At 43.7% G+C, this 17,540-nt stretch overlaps 1 protein-coding gene across 2 annotated transcripts in view; it reads right to left on the reverse strand.

Annotated features, from left to right (window-relative positions):
* Positions 1 to 17,540, reverse strand: part of sde2 (SDE2 telomere maintenance homolog (S. pombe)) — a 32,705-nt gene that overhangs the window by 8,387 nt on the left and 6,778 nt on the right. For both annotated transcript variants that reach the window (XM_083650009.1, XM_083650008.1), the window contains exons 4-6: positions 16,781 to 16,950; positions 7,076 to 7,178; positions 4,279 to 4,368 (exon numbers count right to left, since the gene is read on the reverse strand). In XM_083650009.1, the coding sequence (XP_083506135.1) occupies positions 4,279 to 4,368; positions 7,076 to 7,178; positions 16,781 to 16,950 (363 nt within the window). The remainder of the gene's footprint in view (positions 1 to 4,278; positions 4,369 to 7,075; positions 7,179 to 16,780; positions 16,951 to 17,540) is intronic.

The following is a 17,540-nucleotide window of genomic DNA, read 5'->3' on the forward strand; positions in this document are numbered from 1 at the left end:
AAAGGTCAAGGTCACTTCAGACAGTAGTTAACTTTTTCACATCAAGGACCCCTAAACTGACAAAAATTAGACCACAGACCCCCCTTTGATAAGAGTTTTGCTTTTAGATGTTTTATTACAGAAAGTGTATGAAACCCATGACCAAAATAGTTCTACATTCTATCATTATGTTACTTGTGGATGGAATTATAGTGAAAATAAGTACCCCCCTTTTTGCTGTTGACGTGTGACCTGTGACAGTGATGACAGCTGGAGTGGATGGGGAGTGGTTAATTTAAATGAGCAGCTATTGTTCACTCCCCCATTACCTGGCTGGGGGAAAAACACCTTAAAAAAGATCATCACTCTAGCTTTAAAAATGAGCTCCCTGTCAGCCGTGGTTGTACCGGCCAAATTCAGTTAAAAAATGTGTGAGTTTAAGGTTGCTGTTTTTATTTGCAAAATGACAGGCTATGCAGCATGAAACATATTACCGGTAATACGAAAAAAATAGCGCTGCTTGGTGGACCATTTGCACGCCGAATTTACTAGAAGGCCCGGATAACTTGAACTTAATTGACTTACTTGCACATCCAGGCCGTCTGTAGTGTAACCGCATGCAGCCGAGCCGAGCCGTTGCATATATCCCAGTTTTTGCGGAGATTTCAGCCTCCGCGCGTACCGTGGCGGCCGGCTCTAAACTCGTGTTGGCTCGCGTAATGCAACAACTGTCTGGCTTGTGAGCGAACTTACTGCTTGATAAAATAAAATAAAAAATAAGAAGGGGAAAATATAATATGCTGCTACTGTCATGTAAATCTATATATTACTGTCAGGTCATCACAGCAAAGTGGAATTTTGATGTCATCACTTCCTAGTAGTGAGCTGGATTCAGCGTTGAGAGACTCATTCATCATTGGACAATACAATGTCAATCTTACCGATCTATCCAATCAACAACCAATTAGGTTGAATAAATTAATTGATTGGCAGTGATTGGTGAGGGCGGTTTAGGCTTCACTGTTCCCTGTGAAATGCATGTGTTTTTCAACCAATCATATTTAGCACGAATTACCAAGGAAATGAAACGCCCTAGGGGGGAATGTTTTTCTACTGTACCCCCCTGAGACAGACCCACTGGCACAGACTCTGTCTGCATGCCGCTCCATCAGTGCCCTACAGGTATCACTGTTGTTGAAGGATTTTAAGAATACCATGAATACCATGAATTTTTATTAAGTAAAAACACATTTGATTGATATTTTATAAAAAAAAATATATATTACTATATAAAATCCCCCATCTCTTCTAAAAAATAAGGGAGGACCATCCTCCTTTGGATACATTAATAACCTCCACTGGTAAGTATGTCTTTGTGAGCTGATCACTGATCTAAAGTATGTTTTGTGAGCTGTATTTCAAGGTTTTAGCTCACAAATGACTTCCGGGGTGACGGCTAAAAACAGAACGTGGGTAGACAAGTAATGGGAGGTAAGCAGACACATTGTTGATATTGTTATTTATATTTTCACTTTAGATTTGTTGACGTAAGCGATGTATTACGTTTTTTGCCTGTTCCTTTAAGGGAGACCTAAGCCTGCTGACTTGCTTGTTTTGGTCTTCCTCACTTTACATGTTTTTAGTTGTTTGATCACTTGTGTGTTTGTATAGATTAGGGGTGCACTGATCATGTTTTTTGCCACCAATCACTGATCGCCTATGAGAAATATCTGCCAAACCGATCACCGTTTTTTTTTGTTGCAGCTATAGCAGTCTATAGAACAGTTTCCATTTTATAGGCCTACATTTCACGCATCAAATTAAAAGTGCAGCACATTTTATTTTTTCTACATAAATATTTTATATTGTGTAGGCTAAAGGAAACTGCCAACATTGGAGTACAAGACTGTTGAGACTAGAAAAGGCTAGAAGAAATGGTCTTTATAGTTCAGTCCAGTTCCCTCAGTTCAGTTTATAAAGGAACACAAATAGTCCTATTCCACTTCAGGATTTCCATGTTACCAGTTCAATGCAGTTCAGTTCACTCAGCAAAAATACTCCATTCCGGGATTTCCCTGTTATCGAAGAACTAACTACGGTATTAAATAAACTATTTTATAGATATATAAGCTAAAGCTGCCAAAGCTAACCGAAGCTAACCCAAAGCTTTTTCAAGTGGTCACACGTCTTTTGCCAACGCACGGCTGGTGACAGCTGTCGTCAGTTCAGGTTAGTTCATTAGTGGCTAGTTGATTACAAGATTAGAACAGCTATTGTCAAATCTGTCGGTGAAACAGTCTCACAAAGCACTCGTGTTAGCCAGCTGCGCACCAAAACACACATGATAACTATTATCTCCTCATATATACTGTATCATACGAGTGTTGGCAACAAGTGCGAGCGATTGATTCATTGATTGATTCGCCCGACGTTAGGCTGTCAATTTACCTCCGCTAAATTGACGACTGCATTTCATTCCAGAGTCACGTTTGGTAGCCTATACGGGATAGGGCTGGGTATCGTTCAAAATTTTTCGATATCGATACCGTTTCGATACTTGGATTTCGATACCGGTTCCTGAACGATACTTTTTTCGATACCAATTTTTAGAAAAATCCATTTGAACAAAAATAAAACTGCATTACACATTTAAATTATTTTACAAATCTTTAGTTTTCCCCCCATCTTAAGTTTTACAGCAGAAAAAAATAAAATAATGGGCGATAACTGCCCGCTTGCACATAACGTTAACGCTAATTAATTAAACATTAACGCTAGCGTTGCAGATCACTGCTGCAACAGAACGTCATTCTTGTCAAATCTGACGAGACAGCTCCACTTCATGCATTCACTGACTAGCCAATCAATATAAATGAATCACATTTACATTCAACAAACTATCATGACATCATCAAAAATACACAATGCCCGCTTGCGCATAACGTTACGGCGGCAATTAATTAAACGATCTAATGCTAGATACAACTCACAGCCAGATGCATGGATTTGTCAGACTGAGGGATCTGATAACCGCTAACTTGCGGTAAGCTGACCCACCTCTCAATTATTTCTCTTGTCTGTGGAAACCAGTCCGTGTTGTTTCTGTTTCTTTTCCTGCTTTTCATCATCTTCGCCATATGGTACTCCAGGATAGGAGTAGCTTGGGTGGCTAAATTCTTGTATACTATATCCGCACCGCACGCCTGGCTCACAACAAACACACCGGCTAAAGTGGGCGTAACGTTTCCTGCATGCCTCTACATGACAGCCAATCACCAGCCGTATTAGAGCGCGGCGTGCAAGCATGTCGCATGCTTATAGGCTCAATGACGCTGTTTTGTTTTGGTATCGAAAATTGGTATCGATTGACAAGGGAGGCTTCGATACCCCTTAGTATCGATGTTTCCATTTCGGTGCCAAGTAAGTATCGAAACTCGATACCCAGCCCTAATACGGGAGAGCCAGAATGAAACAGCCTCAGGAAGCACTCATGTTATGCTACCGCACTGAACTAACGTTAGTTTCAGACTGCTTCCTTGTATATTGTGCGCTGGGGTCAGCGCTCCCCAGCGCACTCCCAGCGTTTAACAGTCGGAAAAAGACGCTAGGTGGACACAGGCCGGCTACACAGTTTTAATATTACATGATGACTATTTTGAGACCCGCCACATGGCGGAGACGCGCCAAACCTAACTCGCCAAAGCTAAAATCTGCCCGCCATTGTCGGGTGGCGGGCTCTAATTTCGGGCCCTGGGAGGACACATGCAGATATAGACCAAAAGCGGACTTAACACAGCGCAAATGCCTCGGTAGGCTGACATAGTGGAGGACTGGAGGTAACTTCTCCCTGCTTCTCTGGCTGATTTGTGTGACTCAAGACGCAAGGGGTGCATTGACAGAGTCTGTGGTGAGTAAAAAAAACACTGACGAAAGCAAAGCGTGTCATTTGCAACACAATGATATAAACGATAGAGCATAATATGAAAGAGCATAATATGAAAGTGAAACGATGTCTATCATGAAAATGTGTTTCCCCCCCAATTAACTCTGCGGAGAAATGGGTTGTCTCGTGTTTCTCACATCCATCATGATCAGCTATGCAAATCGGCAACAATAAAGCAATATCTGCATTCAGCCGATCGCATATTTGAGGTAAAAATCTGCCGATTCCGATCGCGTGCAGATCGATCGGTGCACCTCTAGTATAGATTCTAGATTATATAATGGGTATTTTGTTTAAGTGACACTCTTGTGCTAATAAAATAAAATAAATAAATAAATGGTGTGGATGATGTGAACCTGTGGCTCCGTTCCGGTTGCTCCAGCTCCTCCTGCTCTTCATCCTCATGGTCATCTTCCTCCTCCGAGCTAGCCAGCCCCTCGTCTGTCCTGCAGAGAGAGAGACAGACAGGTTCTTACTGGTCTGTCCTGCAGAGAGAGAGACAGACAGGTTCTTACTGGTCTGTCCTGCAGAGAGAGAGACAGGCCCTTACAGGTCGCCTGTCCTTTTGAACCGGCAACCTTTGGCTGAGCTCAGGGGTCTCATCGATATGTACTGTGCCCAGAATCCCTTCTAAAACTATGACTTATGACTCGATCCAATCTGTGTTTCACAATGTAGTGTCATCTTGCAAAGGTATTCCACACAAAAGTAGTGATGTAAAAAATAAATGACACAATGGTTAGAAAGTAAACAGGACATCTTAAATTCTGACCCTTGCTTAAGCACATTTTGGGAGACAAGTGCCCACACCTGCTGCAGGCAATTACCGGTAACCCCATTATCAATCACAGTCCAACGGCTACATGCACAACTCCAATACTTCCTGAAATTAGTACAGCTTCTTTATTTCCTGTCATCACTATTGGATGAACTGATTAATGTCAGGTGTGCTGCAGTCACAACAATGATCAGGCACACCTGATTAATCAGTTCATCCAATAGTGTAGTACTTCTTCCAAGTATTTTAGATCAAACACACACCTTTATTTCCCTCACAGTGACTTTACATCTCAAACTAAATCATGGAATATGTCGAGTTATTAGTCCACAATTGAGAGGTATAGGCTACTGCGGCGATCCTCAAAGTCCGGACTCCGGTCCGCATCCGGACCGAGATGCCGTCCTATCCGGACCGAGCCCTGTAACCTACAAATCATTGATAACTTACATTTTCACGGAGCGTTTCTATTTTAACCGGCACATGCTTTTCTAGTCTTTACGGTAATACTGGTTCATCTGCCAGGAAGCTCACAGACCAATGCATGCGCTGTAAATCATCACACGTGGTGCTACTCGGCCAATCAAATAAGCGAATCGTTTCTCTCTGTTGCTTCGTTCTCAGTGGTGCTGCGAGACACACGGACAGAGGCGAGTTGAGGCGAGAGATAGTAATTTCACATGGTGTGCTCAAAAGAAACCACTCTTACACGTCCATTCATTGTTCTTACGGGCAGATCAAAACCAGTATGTCTTGTGTGAAGTGCGGTGCGATCCTGACCGGTCTATGGAAGCGCCACACATGAGCAAACACACACCAGGGCACACTCACTGCCCAACGCAAGGGCATGCGAGGTTTGCATTGCAATTGCATTGATCGACAGACAGACCGACAGACAGATACCGAGCTCACTTATCTCAAGAGAAAAGGTTGTTTGTTGGCTGAGAGTGTTAAATGTGAAATGGAGTGAAGAAAAGGGGAAACGCATTTCTCTTAAATTAAAGCACTTCATTTTAAGATGCACATTTTTCCAAAGCACTCTGTTGTATGTTATTTGTAAATGCATTATTTTACTTGAAATGAGAAAAGAACATTTATTTATTATAGTAGGCTAGTTATGTAGCTATAATTAATCCAGTTAAATATGAAAACTGTAAATAAGCATTGTTGATGTTTATTTTGATTTAACAGTCAGTTGTTGACTACATACAGACGTACTATTAGGCTACTTCAATCATTGAGTTCAATGGCACTGAATCATAGCGCAAGCTACGTTACAATGTTCCGGACCTTTGCTTGAGGACATTTTCTCTAACTGGACCTTTTTGAATTTTAATTGAGTGCCCCTGGGCTACTGTATTCAAGACAAAGTGGCTAAATGAGAGCTAAGCATAGACCTAATATAAACACAGTCAGGGGTCGTATACATCAAGAGCGATGCGAATATATGGCACGAAATTGCGATGCGAGTTTTGTCCCACCTGTCAATCACAGCCACAGATGTGTTCTGACGCGTCGGAAAGCGAATTTCTGAAAAATCGACCGTGGTTCGAAAAAATAAACACCGCAATAACGCTCAGCGAAAAGGACTTTGAAGCTTTATTTTGTAGCCCATGTGTGTCTTTTTCATATGTGGATGGTTATTAATTTAAAAATACATACATTTTGTGTGTAGTCTAAAACATGTCTATGCATAGACAACATTATCCTGGGCTAAATGAGAGCTAAGCATAGACATAACGTTAAAATCTTGTGCTCGGATAAATGACCTTTTATGCTAACTTCTCTAGTGTATATTTTTGTATTTACTGCTAATTATTCATTTTAATAATGTATTTACTGCTTGGTCTAAAATAGGTCTATACATTAGCCGGCTATATGAGAGCTAAATCATAGATGCCCCGTTGAAATCACGTCTATTGTGGAACAGCATGACAGCTGCGGCACAGGCAACGCGTCTGTCCATCTCCATGGTGACGGCTCTTTCCTGTTTCCGGTAAGGTAGCGAGGGCGTCTCACTAGGCTACATGCACAACTTTTTTACTTCCTGAAATTAGTACAGCTTCTTTATTTCCTGTCCTACACTATTGGATGAACTGATTAATCAGGTGTGCCTGATCATTGTTGTGACTGCAGCACACCTGACATTAATCAGTTCATCCAATAGTGATGACAGGAAATAAAGAAGCTGTACTAATTTCAGGAAGTAGTGGAGTTGTGCATGTAGCCCCTTGTTCGGCTTCTCTTTTCTGCCCTCCCCTTAATCAGCAGTGCCCTCTACAGCTGCGAGTGAGAGTCCATTTGGAGTGGCACTCGGTAGTGAAGTGATAGGGAGTGGTTTGGGATTGGGCCAGTTTGATGGCTGTGTTACTCACCAGAAACACTTCCTCTTAGCCGAGCGTTTGCTTTGGTCTGGGCTCTGCCTTTTAGCTCCGCGCTCCTCTGCCTTCACCTGGCCGCTGGAGGATGCCTGCATCCCTGAAACAAACAAACAAACAAACACACACACACACACACACACACACACGCACGCACACACGCACACGCACGCACACACACACACACACACACACACACACACACATGAAAACAAAGACTGGCCCAAATCAAATGTCCACCCTCCTCGTGGACTGAGGCATGGCAAGGCAAGTTTATTTGTATGTGTGATACACAGAGGCAATCCAAAGTGCTTTACATCAAATGGAGGAAAAAAAAAAAGAGCGGTGATACAAGGTAAAATATAAGATCCAAAAGGTGACAGAGCAAAATTATTAGCAGCATATTTTTACTTTGAGTGAATTCATATGCATACATAGACCTTAAATTATGCACTGATGTTAGTGCTGCACGATTTGGGGAAAGGTGCGATTAGCGATTATGGTGGACAATATTGCGATTTGCGATTGTGATATAATAAAGAAATGGTATCTAGGGATGTACCGGCATGTTTTTGACAGTATGATAACCTTGGACAAAAACACCACGGTTTCACGTATCACACACTAAAATACATGAAATATGTTACAATTTAAAATATATTAAAGGTCCCAATTCGTGCAGCTGTAACCTCTTAAAAACGTGTGTCTCTGGTCCACAAAACATGATTCTGGATTAATCTGTCGAAAATACAGCAAGCCCGTTTGCTGTGACGGAGTTGTCCCTTCCTCATCTCGTCGCGTCCCAAGAATGGTTGGTTTTGCTAATTTATTCAGAACCAACAGCTCCCATTGGTCGCTGGGGAAGAGCCCGCCCCAGGCTCCCAGCGGCCAATCAGATTAGCGTCTGTGGACCAGCACGCTAGGTTGCGAGTTATCGTTAACTTAACGGTTACTACGCTAAAGAGGACATCTCAAAATGCCTAGACTTACCGAATGCACCTCCGCAGCTGCTGGATCACGTACAGCCGGCGTTGCTCCAGCTAGAAGTGTTAATTTTGTGGCTATAGACAAAATGGTGCAGATAGCTTGTGTGAGATACACGCGCGCAGTATGCAGAAGGAAGCTCGTGACGTCCCAATTCCCAGCCAATTCCCCTCTCGGCAAACGACGCGTTTGGGGGTGTGGCTTGGAGGAGGCTGCAGGGGGACGCTGGATAGGGACAAATCCAACTGTGGCAGTTCTGAGCGTGTGACCACTCATTACAGGGAGGGCTGACAGCAGTATATATGCATTTACAAGTAAAAACAGCTTTTGCACGGAATGGGACCTTTAAAACTAAATAAATAAAACAATTTGAAATAAAATTATCTTTACAAACAAATAAAACATTTTGAGACATTTGTCTGTCCCAAACATGTAAAAAAGAAACACCAGAAAAATAGAAACTGCACTGTGTTACAGCACATAGAAGATGGCTCAGACTGCAAAGTTAGTTACATGTCTGTCCAGTAATACACCCCGTTTATTTTGTAGCGACAGATGGCCTTAAATGCCACACTCACGTGACGCTTCTTGAGAGAGAGGTGAGGTAACGTGTATCTGCAGACTTTACGAGGGACCATGAAGGCGTCATGTGACAGTGTTTTGTTGCTATCAACCTGGTTAATCTTGTTATATTCTTCATCACAGCGGGTCATTACCCACTGTGCACTTAAACATGCTCTAGTTCTGCATAAGCACCTGCAGCTCTCTCCTTATTTTACTGACATTATCACTAATCACACGGCTGTTTACATGCGTTTCTGAACGGCGAGCTAGTTATTAGCATAGCTCGCTGTTAGAGATCATGGATGTTCTCTCTCTCCCTCTCGGTAAGATGTTATGTTTGTGAACCTTGCTGCGTATAACATTACTTACTTGCGGGAGTGCATGGGAGAAGTCTCCCACTAGTGTTGATGCCCAGTGTGATGGCAGAGAAACGTGTGTTTGCTGCGTCGCGTGTAACGTTAGTTTAGAGGAGGCTCACACACACACTCAAAAAGACGTGAAAAAATAATAATAATCGCACACTTTTGCGGTTATGTAATCGCACGTGCTGACATCGCGATTGCGATTAGATTAATCGTGCAGCACTAACTGATGTGAATGAATTCTGTACATGTGTTTATACTGGTTTATTAAATTATATTTTTTCTAAATCTACTTTGAACCAATCTAAGACACCGAGGGCCCTATCTTCCCAAAAGCGGTAATTTAGCGTTTGCGCTCGTTTAACGCCATGCACAATGCAAATTGGGGCGGGTACAAGCGCATGCCTGTTATAATTGTACTGGGCATAGGCATGCCACATGCCAAAAAAGGGGTTTGAGCACTAAAATGTGGGGATAGATGGCATTATCCTATTGTCAGAAGGGCGCAATTACTTTGCGCTAAGAGCTTTGAAAAGGACCTCTTAGCACTAAAATACTCGCTGCGCTGGGAGCGCACCATAATCTCTGCGCTGCGCAGCACAGAAACGTTATTACGCACGGACGTGCCACCCCAGGACATCAAATTCTGCTGCTAAAATCGGGTAACCAGCATATTATTCGGTGAGGCAATCAACTATAATTCACTGAGAAACTTTTATCACATGCAAGGAGGGGTTATGGTAAATTAATTGAGAAAACTTGTACATTGTAGCCTACTTGCAATAGGCTATTCACCTTCACCTGCTATAACCCGTAGGGTCGTTGGCACCACAACTGATCTGGCACAAGCCTCGGCACGAGTCAAGTTTTAATTGAGTCCACTGTAATTCCTCCAATCTTTCCTTTTGTCTCTGCCGTTTACCCGCTGCAAACACGTTTCTATTGTCCCACCCCAGTCAACAAAATAACCCGAATTGCATCAAAACTCAGATGTTTTGAGGTATATGATGTGATGGTGTCGTTATGAGATAGGGATAATATATACAGTCAATAGGCCTACACCTATCCAAATTACACATGGGGAGAAGTACAGCATGCCTCACACAAACTGTATTACAGGGAGCGCAAGACGGGAATCTGATTGATGTAATGCCCAGGCATTGCCAGGCCACACCTGTGCATAAATGATTTGGCACGCCTCTAATCTGCACTTGTGCCCGTTGTTGTGATAAATTATGCTCCCCCATGAGTATTGCATCCTCACGAGATTTTGGGGCTGTTTTAACTTAAAAACAGGGAGGTCATGTCTACCCTAGTCTCGACGCCAGACCCATGAGAGTTCTTACGCTGATACACTACGTTACTGCATGCTGCAGAGCTCTCTCTGAGTCTGGGACACTTTCCCTCATGGTGAAAACACACCACACGCGACTCCTGCACGTAAGCTTAGCGGCGCGACCATTCGCGACCTTGTGCGCAGCCAGTTTTCATTAGGACACCATGTTAACAGATCTGCCAGTCCACACCGCTCAGCTCAGCGGATGCTCATGCCGCGCAACTCAGCCTGGATTTCTATTTTCCTGCGCAGCCGTCTGCGACCATGAGCGACTCAGTCAAGCAGAACAGATCAGATCAGGGCAGACAGGAACTCCGAAACCGGACATTCGTCAAATAAAACCAATTTCAAAGTCAAATAATGTTTATTTACGTTGTTGATTGCCCCTTTGGAAGTGTGAAAAGAGAGAAAGAGCATTTGGAGAGGGGGAGCGGCATCTAGGGGCTCGTTGCCTGCGGAGCAACAAGTAGAGAGCTAGGACTCGCCTTCTCTCTACAACAGCACGCACTGGGAAAACGGGAGGAGAACAGACTTAAATATGATGCAATTGCATTTTATAACGCCGAAGGTAGCCATTAACAGTTATCCCAAACATATTACTTTATATTTATGTCGTTATTTACTACCCGTGATAACGAAGACAGTAGATTTGGGGCAAAATATATAGCGGACGAGCAGAGCGCGCAAAGTTAGCTGCGCTCTCTGTGTGGACACTTTAAGCGACTTCTGCGCGGAGGTGCGCTGCGCAGCGCATGCCCGCAAGTTCCGCGTGTCGGTGTGTCCCCGCCGTCAGAGGGCTGGTTATGGGAGGGAACCATTCACTTGGCCAGTGATGGCTTCAGTCCTCTCCAATCAGTAACGACTTTGCGATCAGACGACAGGGAGGCGCAGCCCATTTTTCAAACCGCTCTCATCGGTGCTACGACCCGTCACTCATTCAATTTCAACCCGCCTTCAAAACCAGCAGTGGCTGTTAACTCATTCACCGCCAAAGACTAGGGGTCGACCGATTATCGGTTTGGCCAATTATTATGGCCGATATTCATCATTTTGCCGATTACCTGTATCGGCATTTTCATTGGCTGTTTGCCGATATCATAATTTAATAAAAAAGTGCGCGGGTGCTGCACCTGGAAGAATCCTCTCCTACAGTAATTCCCTCTGTGTGTGATCTGGAGCAATGTCCCGCCCACAGCGCTATCTGATTGGTTACACATCAAGCAATAGCCTATCAGAGGGCTCAGAGATGAAATCTTGACACCTCACCTCAGTGCTCTGCTCTCTGTTCAGCGCAGCCTAGTATAGGGGGACAGAGCGAGGCTGCCTGTAGCGAGAGCAGCGGACTCGACTAGTTGGCTGTTGTCACACTGTAACAGTCACACTGTGTTAACACATTGACTGCCAGCCTTTTTTCAATGCTGTAGGTAGGTTCTGCCAGGGTTTTTTTTGAGGATTCTAGGCTCATTTTACAAGAGCCGAGGATTCTTTTCTGTTAGGACTTCGTGAACACCAATCATCTAAAAAGAACTAATAGAATGTGTGCTTTCTCTGTCTAAAAGAGTTAGTTTGTAGAGTTAGTAGTTATGTAAGCATTAGCAGTTGAATACAGCATGGTTTCAGCGTCAGAAAAAATATTCAGAGATAAACGGCTTTTTGTGAAATTCGATAGAACAGTCACTTTAACCATTCATTTTTGGCATCAGTAAGACCTAAACAATAGTTTTGAACAGTAATTTCCTCCATAACAGCAGGAAACTTCCCTCTGCTTCCAACTCCTCCCTCCGTGGGCGTTCTTCTTGGCTGCAGCGCCGTGTCACAAGCACTTTCCTACCTGTGCAAATGCACTTTCTCATACTCTCGACCTCTCAAATAAATTTCTGAATAGAAATTAAATTACTCTAAATTAGAGCGAAAAAGAAACAAAAAAGAATGGGTTGAAAATCCCATTCTAAAAGCCTTTTATGGCTGTTTCCAATTTGGTGCTATTTTGCAAGGCAAAATGGCCTGCTGCACCACAAGCTTGTCACCAGTCTCATTGCTTTGCTGCTGCTGTGCGGCTGTGAGCCTGTCTGCGCGGCTGCTCTTTGAGGAAGTCTGGTTGGACTCGCTCGCTTCTTGGAGTTTTGGTTGAGAGCTTTGATAAAGCTTTTGCGATTCTGGTCATATTTATGCTGCGTGTTTCAAAGTGTGTTCCATCCGTAATATATTATGCAAATTTGCAATCCCGCACTGCCAGCAATCAGCGCGAAAACGAAAGCGTTTTCGCCAATCCATTTTCATGAGAATGGCTTCGTCACACTGCTTTTTGCTTGCCTTCCTCCTTCCTTGTCGCCACTTAGTGGGTCGGTGGAATGGGTTGTACACGTTGTACACGTCCAATACTTATATAAGAGATGTAAAAGGGTTAGATGCACATCCCACCGTCAAAAAAAAAAAATCGATTCTGACGACGTGTTAACACGTCGTTGGCAGTCAACAGCTGGATTCTGAAAACGTGTTAACACGTCGTTGGCAGTGAACGTGTTAAGGAAAAGCAGCAGATATTGCCATGCCAAAGTTGTAATAAAGTTAATATACATAATAATTACCTACGCTGACATTGCAAAAACACCACGATCTTATGAGCGATTCGTATGAAGCGCTGCCTCGCACAGTGCAAAGTGTGGAGTGTGGAGAGGTCTGTCTATCAGTGAGAGAGATGAAGCAGTTTAATTGAAAATGCGCGCATGCACTTTGTTGCAGTGATAACAATAACAAGATAACAGAGATTATTTGTGTATTGATAGCATAATATATCTTTGAGTAACGTTGGTGCCTGCAGTGCTGTCGCGCTGCGTGTCCGAAAAATACATTGGCAGCCAGGCATGTCTGGGCAAGCTGCAGCAGACTTTTTTTCTCTTCTCTGCCTGGAACAAGGAACCGAATAAACTAGGATGAGACATTTCGTCAGCGGAGCGGACTCTGTTTGGAATGAAACAAGGAACCGAATAAACGAGGATGAGACATTTCGTCAGCGGAGCGGACTCAGTTTGTTTGGAATGAAACAAGGAACCGAATAAACGAGGATGAGACATTTCGTCAGCAGACTGTTTGTTTGGAGGATGCACGGATGAACATGTTTGTTTCAGTATTCTCCTTTGAGAGCCTGGGGGTGAGGTTATCAGGTGTAAGCGGAGGGAAACCCTCTATTATCTTGTTACTGTAGTGAGTCGGTGTTAGTTTGTTAAAAGTATAAGTCCACAGATTTATCTTGATAATATGCCCAAGTCTCCACTAGATTGAGCACACACGCGCACACACACACACACACACACACACACACACACACACACACACACACACACACACACCACTTTGCTTAATGTTAATAGTGTGACTATTTTCAATTAATATTGCAGTTGGATAAACTGAAGAAAATGCATTTTAACAATCGGTCGTGTTATTCAAAATTTTGACACCAAGATTTTCTATTTTACTGCAAATATATATCGGTTCCAAAATATCGGTTATCGGTCTGCTTGACTCGCGATAATCGGTATCGGTATCGGCCATGAAAAAGCCATATCGGTCGACCCCTACCAAAGACGTCTTTGACGTGTTATCAGAAATAGCCCTCCGCCAATGACGTGTTTTTGTTTTTATTAGTGCAGCGCGTAGTTCAAAGACTTCCCCAGCCTGTGACATGGTATCAGGTCCCTGCCCTCAGAGACAAGCCGACAACACGTGAACAAACACATACCGCAGCTGTAGTTTTGAAATGAGCAGGAGGAAAAACAGAAAACAGAGAAACGCGCTTCCTTGTGCAGAGAGGAGAAATGCCATTGAAACGCCCCTCGGCGCTCTGCGCTGGTCGCCTTGCTGCAGGGCGAACCTGGATTGAGTTGTTCGCGGTAGTCAAACCCGTGACGAACATGATCGATCCGGTTCCAGCGCCTGGTCCCAAAGCCAAGCCGGACCCGTTCCTGTGTCGCAGCATTCGTCCCAGCCCGAACGAGAGGAGGAAAACGATGCAGAGGCAGAGGAGGCTAGACGCTGATCTCAGACCAGTTTGGTGTTCCCCTCCTATGCTAATTTGCGGGGCGATCAATAGTGTTCCCTGCGAAGGAGGTGCGATCCAGCAGCAGCTGTGGACAGAACTCTCTCTCTGTGTGTGTGTGTGTGTGTGTGTGTGTGTGTGTGTGTCTGTGTGTCTGTCTGTCTGTCTGTCTGTGTGTCTGTCTGCACACTCACTCACACTGAGTAAACTGTATTGTTGAATGTAAAAAAAGCACTTCATGTATATATATATATATATATATATATATATATATTGTCATTTGTGTCATAACGAATAATATTTACATGTCTGATGTCAATACAGTTCAAAATAAAAGAATTGAGAGCGAGTTCTGCCTGAGATTGTGTCTTTTACAAAAATGGCCTTTTCTGCTGTTTCTCTTCTCAGAGAGACCTTTTTGGTGAAAACAGGGTGTATATAAATGGCTATAAGTAGAGTACAGAACATGCTAAAAGCTCACTTTTTTTTCCTGGTGAACCCAGAGACGTACATCTTCATTTTGAGGTATTGCAAATCACTTTGGTGCTAATAGATAATTTACTGTGGGTCTTGAAAGATGACCAACAATTATGAAAATCTTTGGCCTGTGCTAAATATTGGCAGTCCTAAACTGGCCATGAATGAGTTAACTGGCACAGACTCACTTATGTAGTATGCAGAGCGCAGCGATTCAACGTAATGTTTGAGTCTGGGGAGAGACTATGTCTACCCAAACAATTATACAATTTTTAAACAGTTATGTTTTTGTATAAATCATTACAATTATGCTCCCGTGAGGTGGGGATGCTTTTTTTTGCTGCCAGGGCGGGGGTGCAAAACTCGGCACAACACCTGGACAAATGCGCAAGGCGGAGGACTGTTATCTTGCCTGCGTTAAGGCATGCGCAAACAGGTGCGCAAGCGTAAATAGGGGGTATCGCCTGTACGAAGATAGGGCCCCGAATATTTTCTCTTACCTCAGTTCAAACCTCACTCCTGCAGTCATATCAGAAATTGGGTTCAAAGCCTCTGCCACTCTTGGTTCATCTTTCAGAACCTCATTGCCCTCAAGCAGGGCTGCCGTGTATCTGGCCTAGGCCCGGGACAAAATGATCTCATAAGGCCCCAACCCTCCTCCATCCAATATTAAATTACACAGACAATTAGACATTTAGAGGTCCCTCCTGGGCCCCGTGGTTCCAGGGCCCGCGGCAACTGATCCTGTTGCCCCGCCCCCAAGTCGACACAACTGCCCTCGTAGACTTAAAGGAGAATTGTGGTTTTGCACAACCTGGACCTTATTTCCAGCTTTAATTATGATTGATAGTTTTTGTTTCTTTTAATCAGACAAATGTGTAGTAGATGTTTTTTTACCTTGACAGTTTCGACCGACAACTGCAGTCTTCCGCAGAAGCGTCAAATGACAGCTGTTCATATGTTCATTGAACACATTATATTAATGTTCGCCCATATTTAGTCTCTTTTATAAAGAAAAAAAGAAGTTGAAAAAAGTGAAATAATTTAATGTTCACCACGTCTGTGGAGCATCGTTTATTCACTGTGTTAATGGAAACAATGATGAACGCAGCCAACTTCTGCAGTAGGAGACCGTCCATTCTAATCGATCTAATCCTATCGGTTAACGATCGGTCAATGAGGGTCGGCTATCATGCAGGGGGAAAATAATCTAAATGAGCATCCCTACTCCCACTAGGTATCCCAGCATGTGCCATTGAGCACAGAGTCCTGGGCCAAATGTCTAAAACAGTGTATATTTAGGTGTAGAAATGTGTAAGCCCAAAAAAGCTCTAAATAAAAAGTCACCCAAATTCACACTTACTGTACTTTTTTGCCACACCACACTAGTGGTGAGAGATGTACCGTACACACCCATTCTCACAGCCCGTGGGTTTTTATACATTTGGAAACCTGTGTGGAAAGTGGTGCAGCACACTATTCATACGTACACATTAGGCTCCTGAAGTCTCTCTGACAGGTGCAGTGTTTCTCCTAGAAAAAATTCAGGCCTGGAGGGATTTCGAAATGTACCTCGGCCGCAACGGTGGGGGCCCTCGCTGGCGACGCTAAACCTTTAGCTAACCTGTTCGCATCTATGTTCGCAATGGCATCCCAAGTATCAGCATACTATTATGGGATGCGATGCGAACAGTTGTATTATGGGATGTGCGTTTCCCAGGCAACAACACACATTGACACAAAATGCTTATTGTTTTGAATGATTTGGCATCTTCTATTACTGTCAACACTAGTATTGCTGTATTGTAATAATATGGCATAAAGGTTTATTGTAATTTTGGGGAGAGCAGAAAAAATCTTATCTGGCCTGGCGGGGGCGCCGTTGGCCTGGTGGGCCCGCCAGGCCTGTAGAATGGTAGAGGAAACACTGAGGTGGTACTTGCCTTTGAGCACAGAGTCCTCCAGTCTCTCTGACAGGTCGTGGCACTGCCTCTGGTATTCCGTGTCGGTGAACTGGTGCTTGGGCTCTGCCAGCTTCCTCTGCAGACGCTCCAGACGACGCTGCTCCTTCTCTGCCTCACGTTCCGCCTGCTTCTTCAGCCACTCCGCCATCCTGACACACACACACACACACACACACACACACACACAGAATCACTAGGGATGGCTTTTTGTATTTTTATGATGCTAAAACAGGGGTGGGCAACTCTTTTTCATGGGGGGCCACATGAGAAACCCAGATTGTTGCCGGGGGGCGAAAAAATGTTGTCATGCCGTAACCGATGGATGGGCAACTTTGATGATCATCAACAACGCATGTGGAGAAAGAATCACTTTTTGGGAGACAATCGCTTCATGGTCACTATTTAGCTGCTCCTGTAACGTTAATCACACTGGTCAGTTTTCACTTTTTGGCAGAACACCGGACCTTGTAATCTGTGGATTTACGTTAGTGTAACAGTGATCATAAAGTAAAATGGATGATACTGGACAATGGACATGTATTGGAAATTAAATTAGCCTTTGCTTGTTTCACAACATTATTGTCTGCTCCGAAGCGCTAATGTCATCCATCCAACCATCGGAGATACTGTCTGAGGTAGGCGTTAGGGTTAACCCTAACCTAATATCACAGTCAGTCCCTCTCCTCACAAAAAATGCTCCAGGTAGCGCTTTTTCTATGCAAAAATGCAAACGTTGTGT

This window comes from Poromitra crassiceps, assembly GCF_964638095.1.
Source record: "Poromitra crassiceps genome assembly, chromosome: 1".
Taxonomy (NCBI): Eukaryota; Metazoa; Chordata; class Actinopteri; order Beryciformes; family Melamphaidae; genus Poromitra; species Poromitra crassiceps.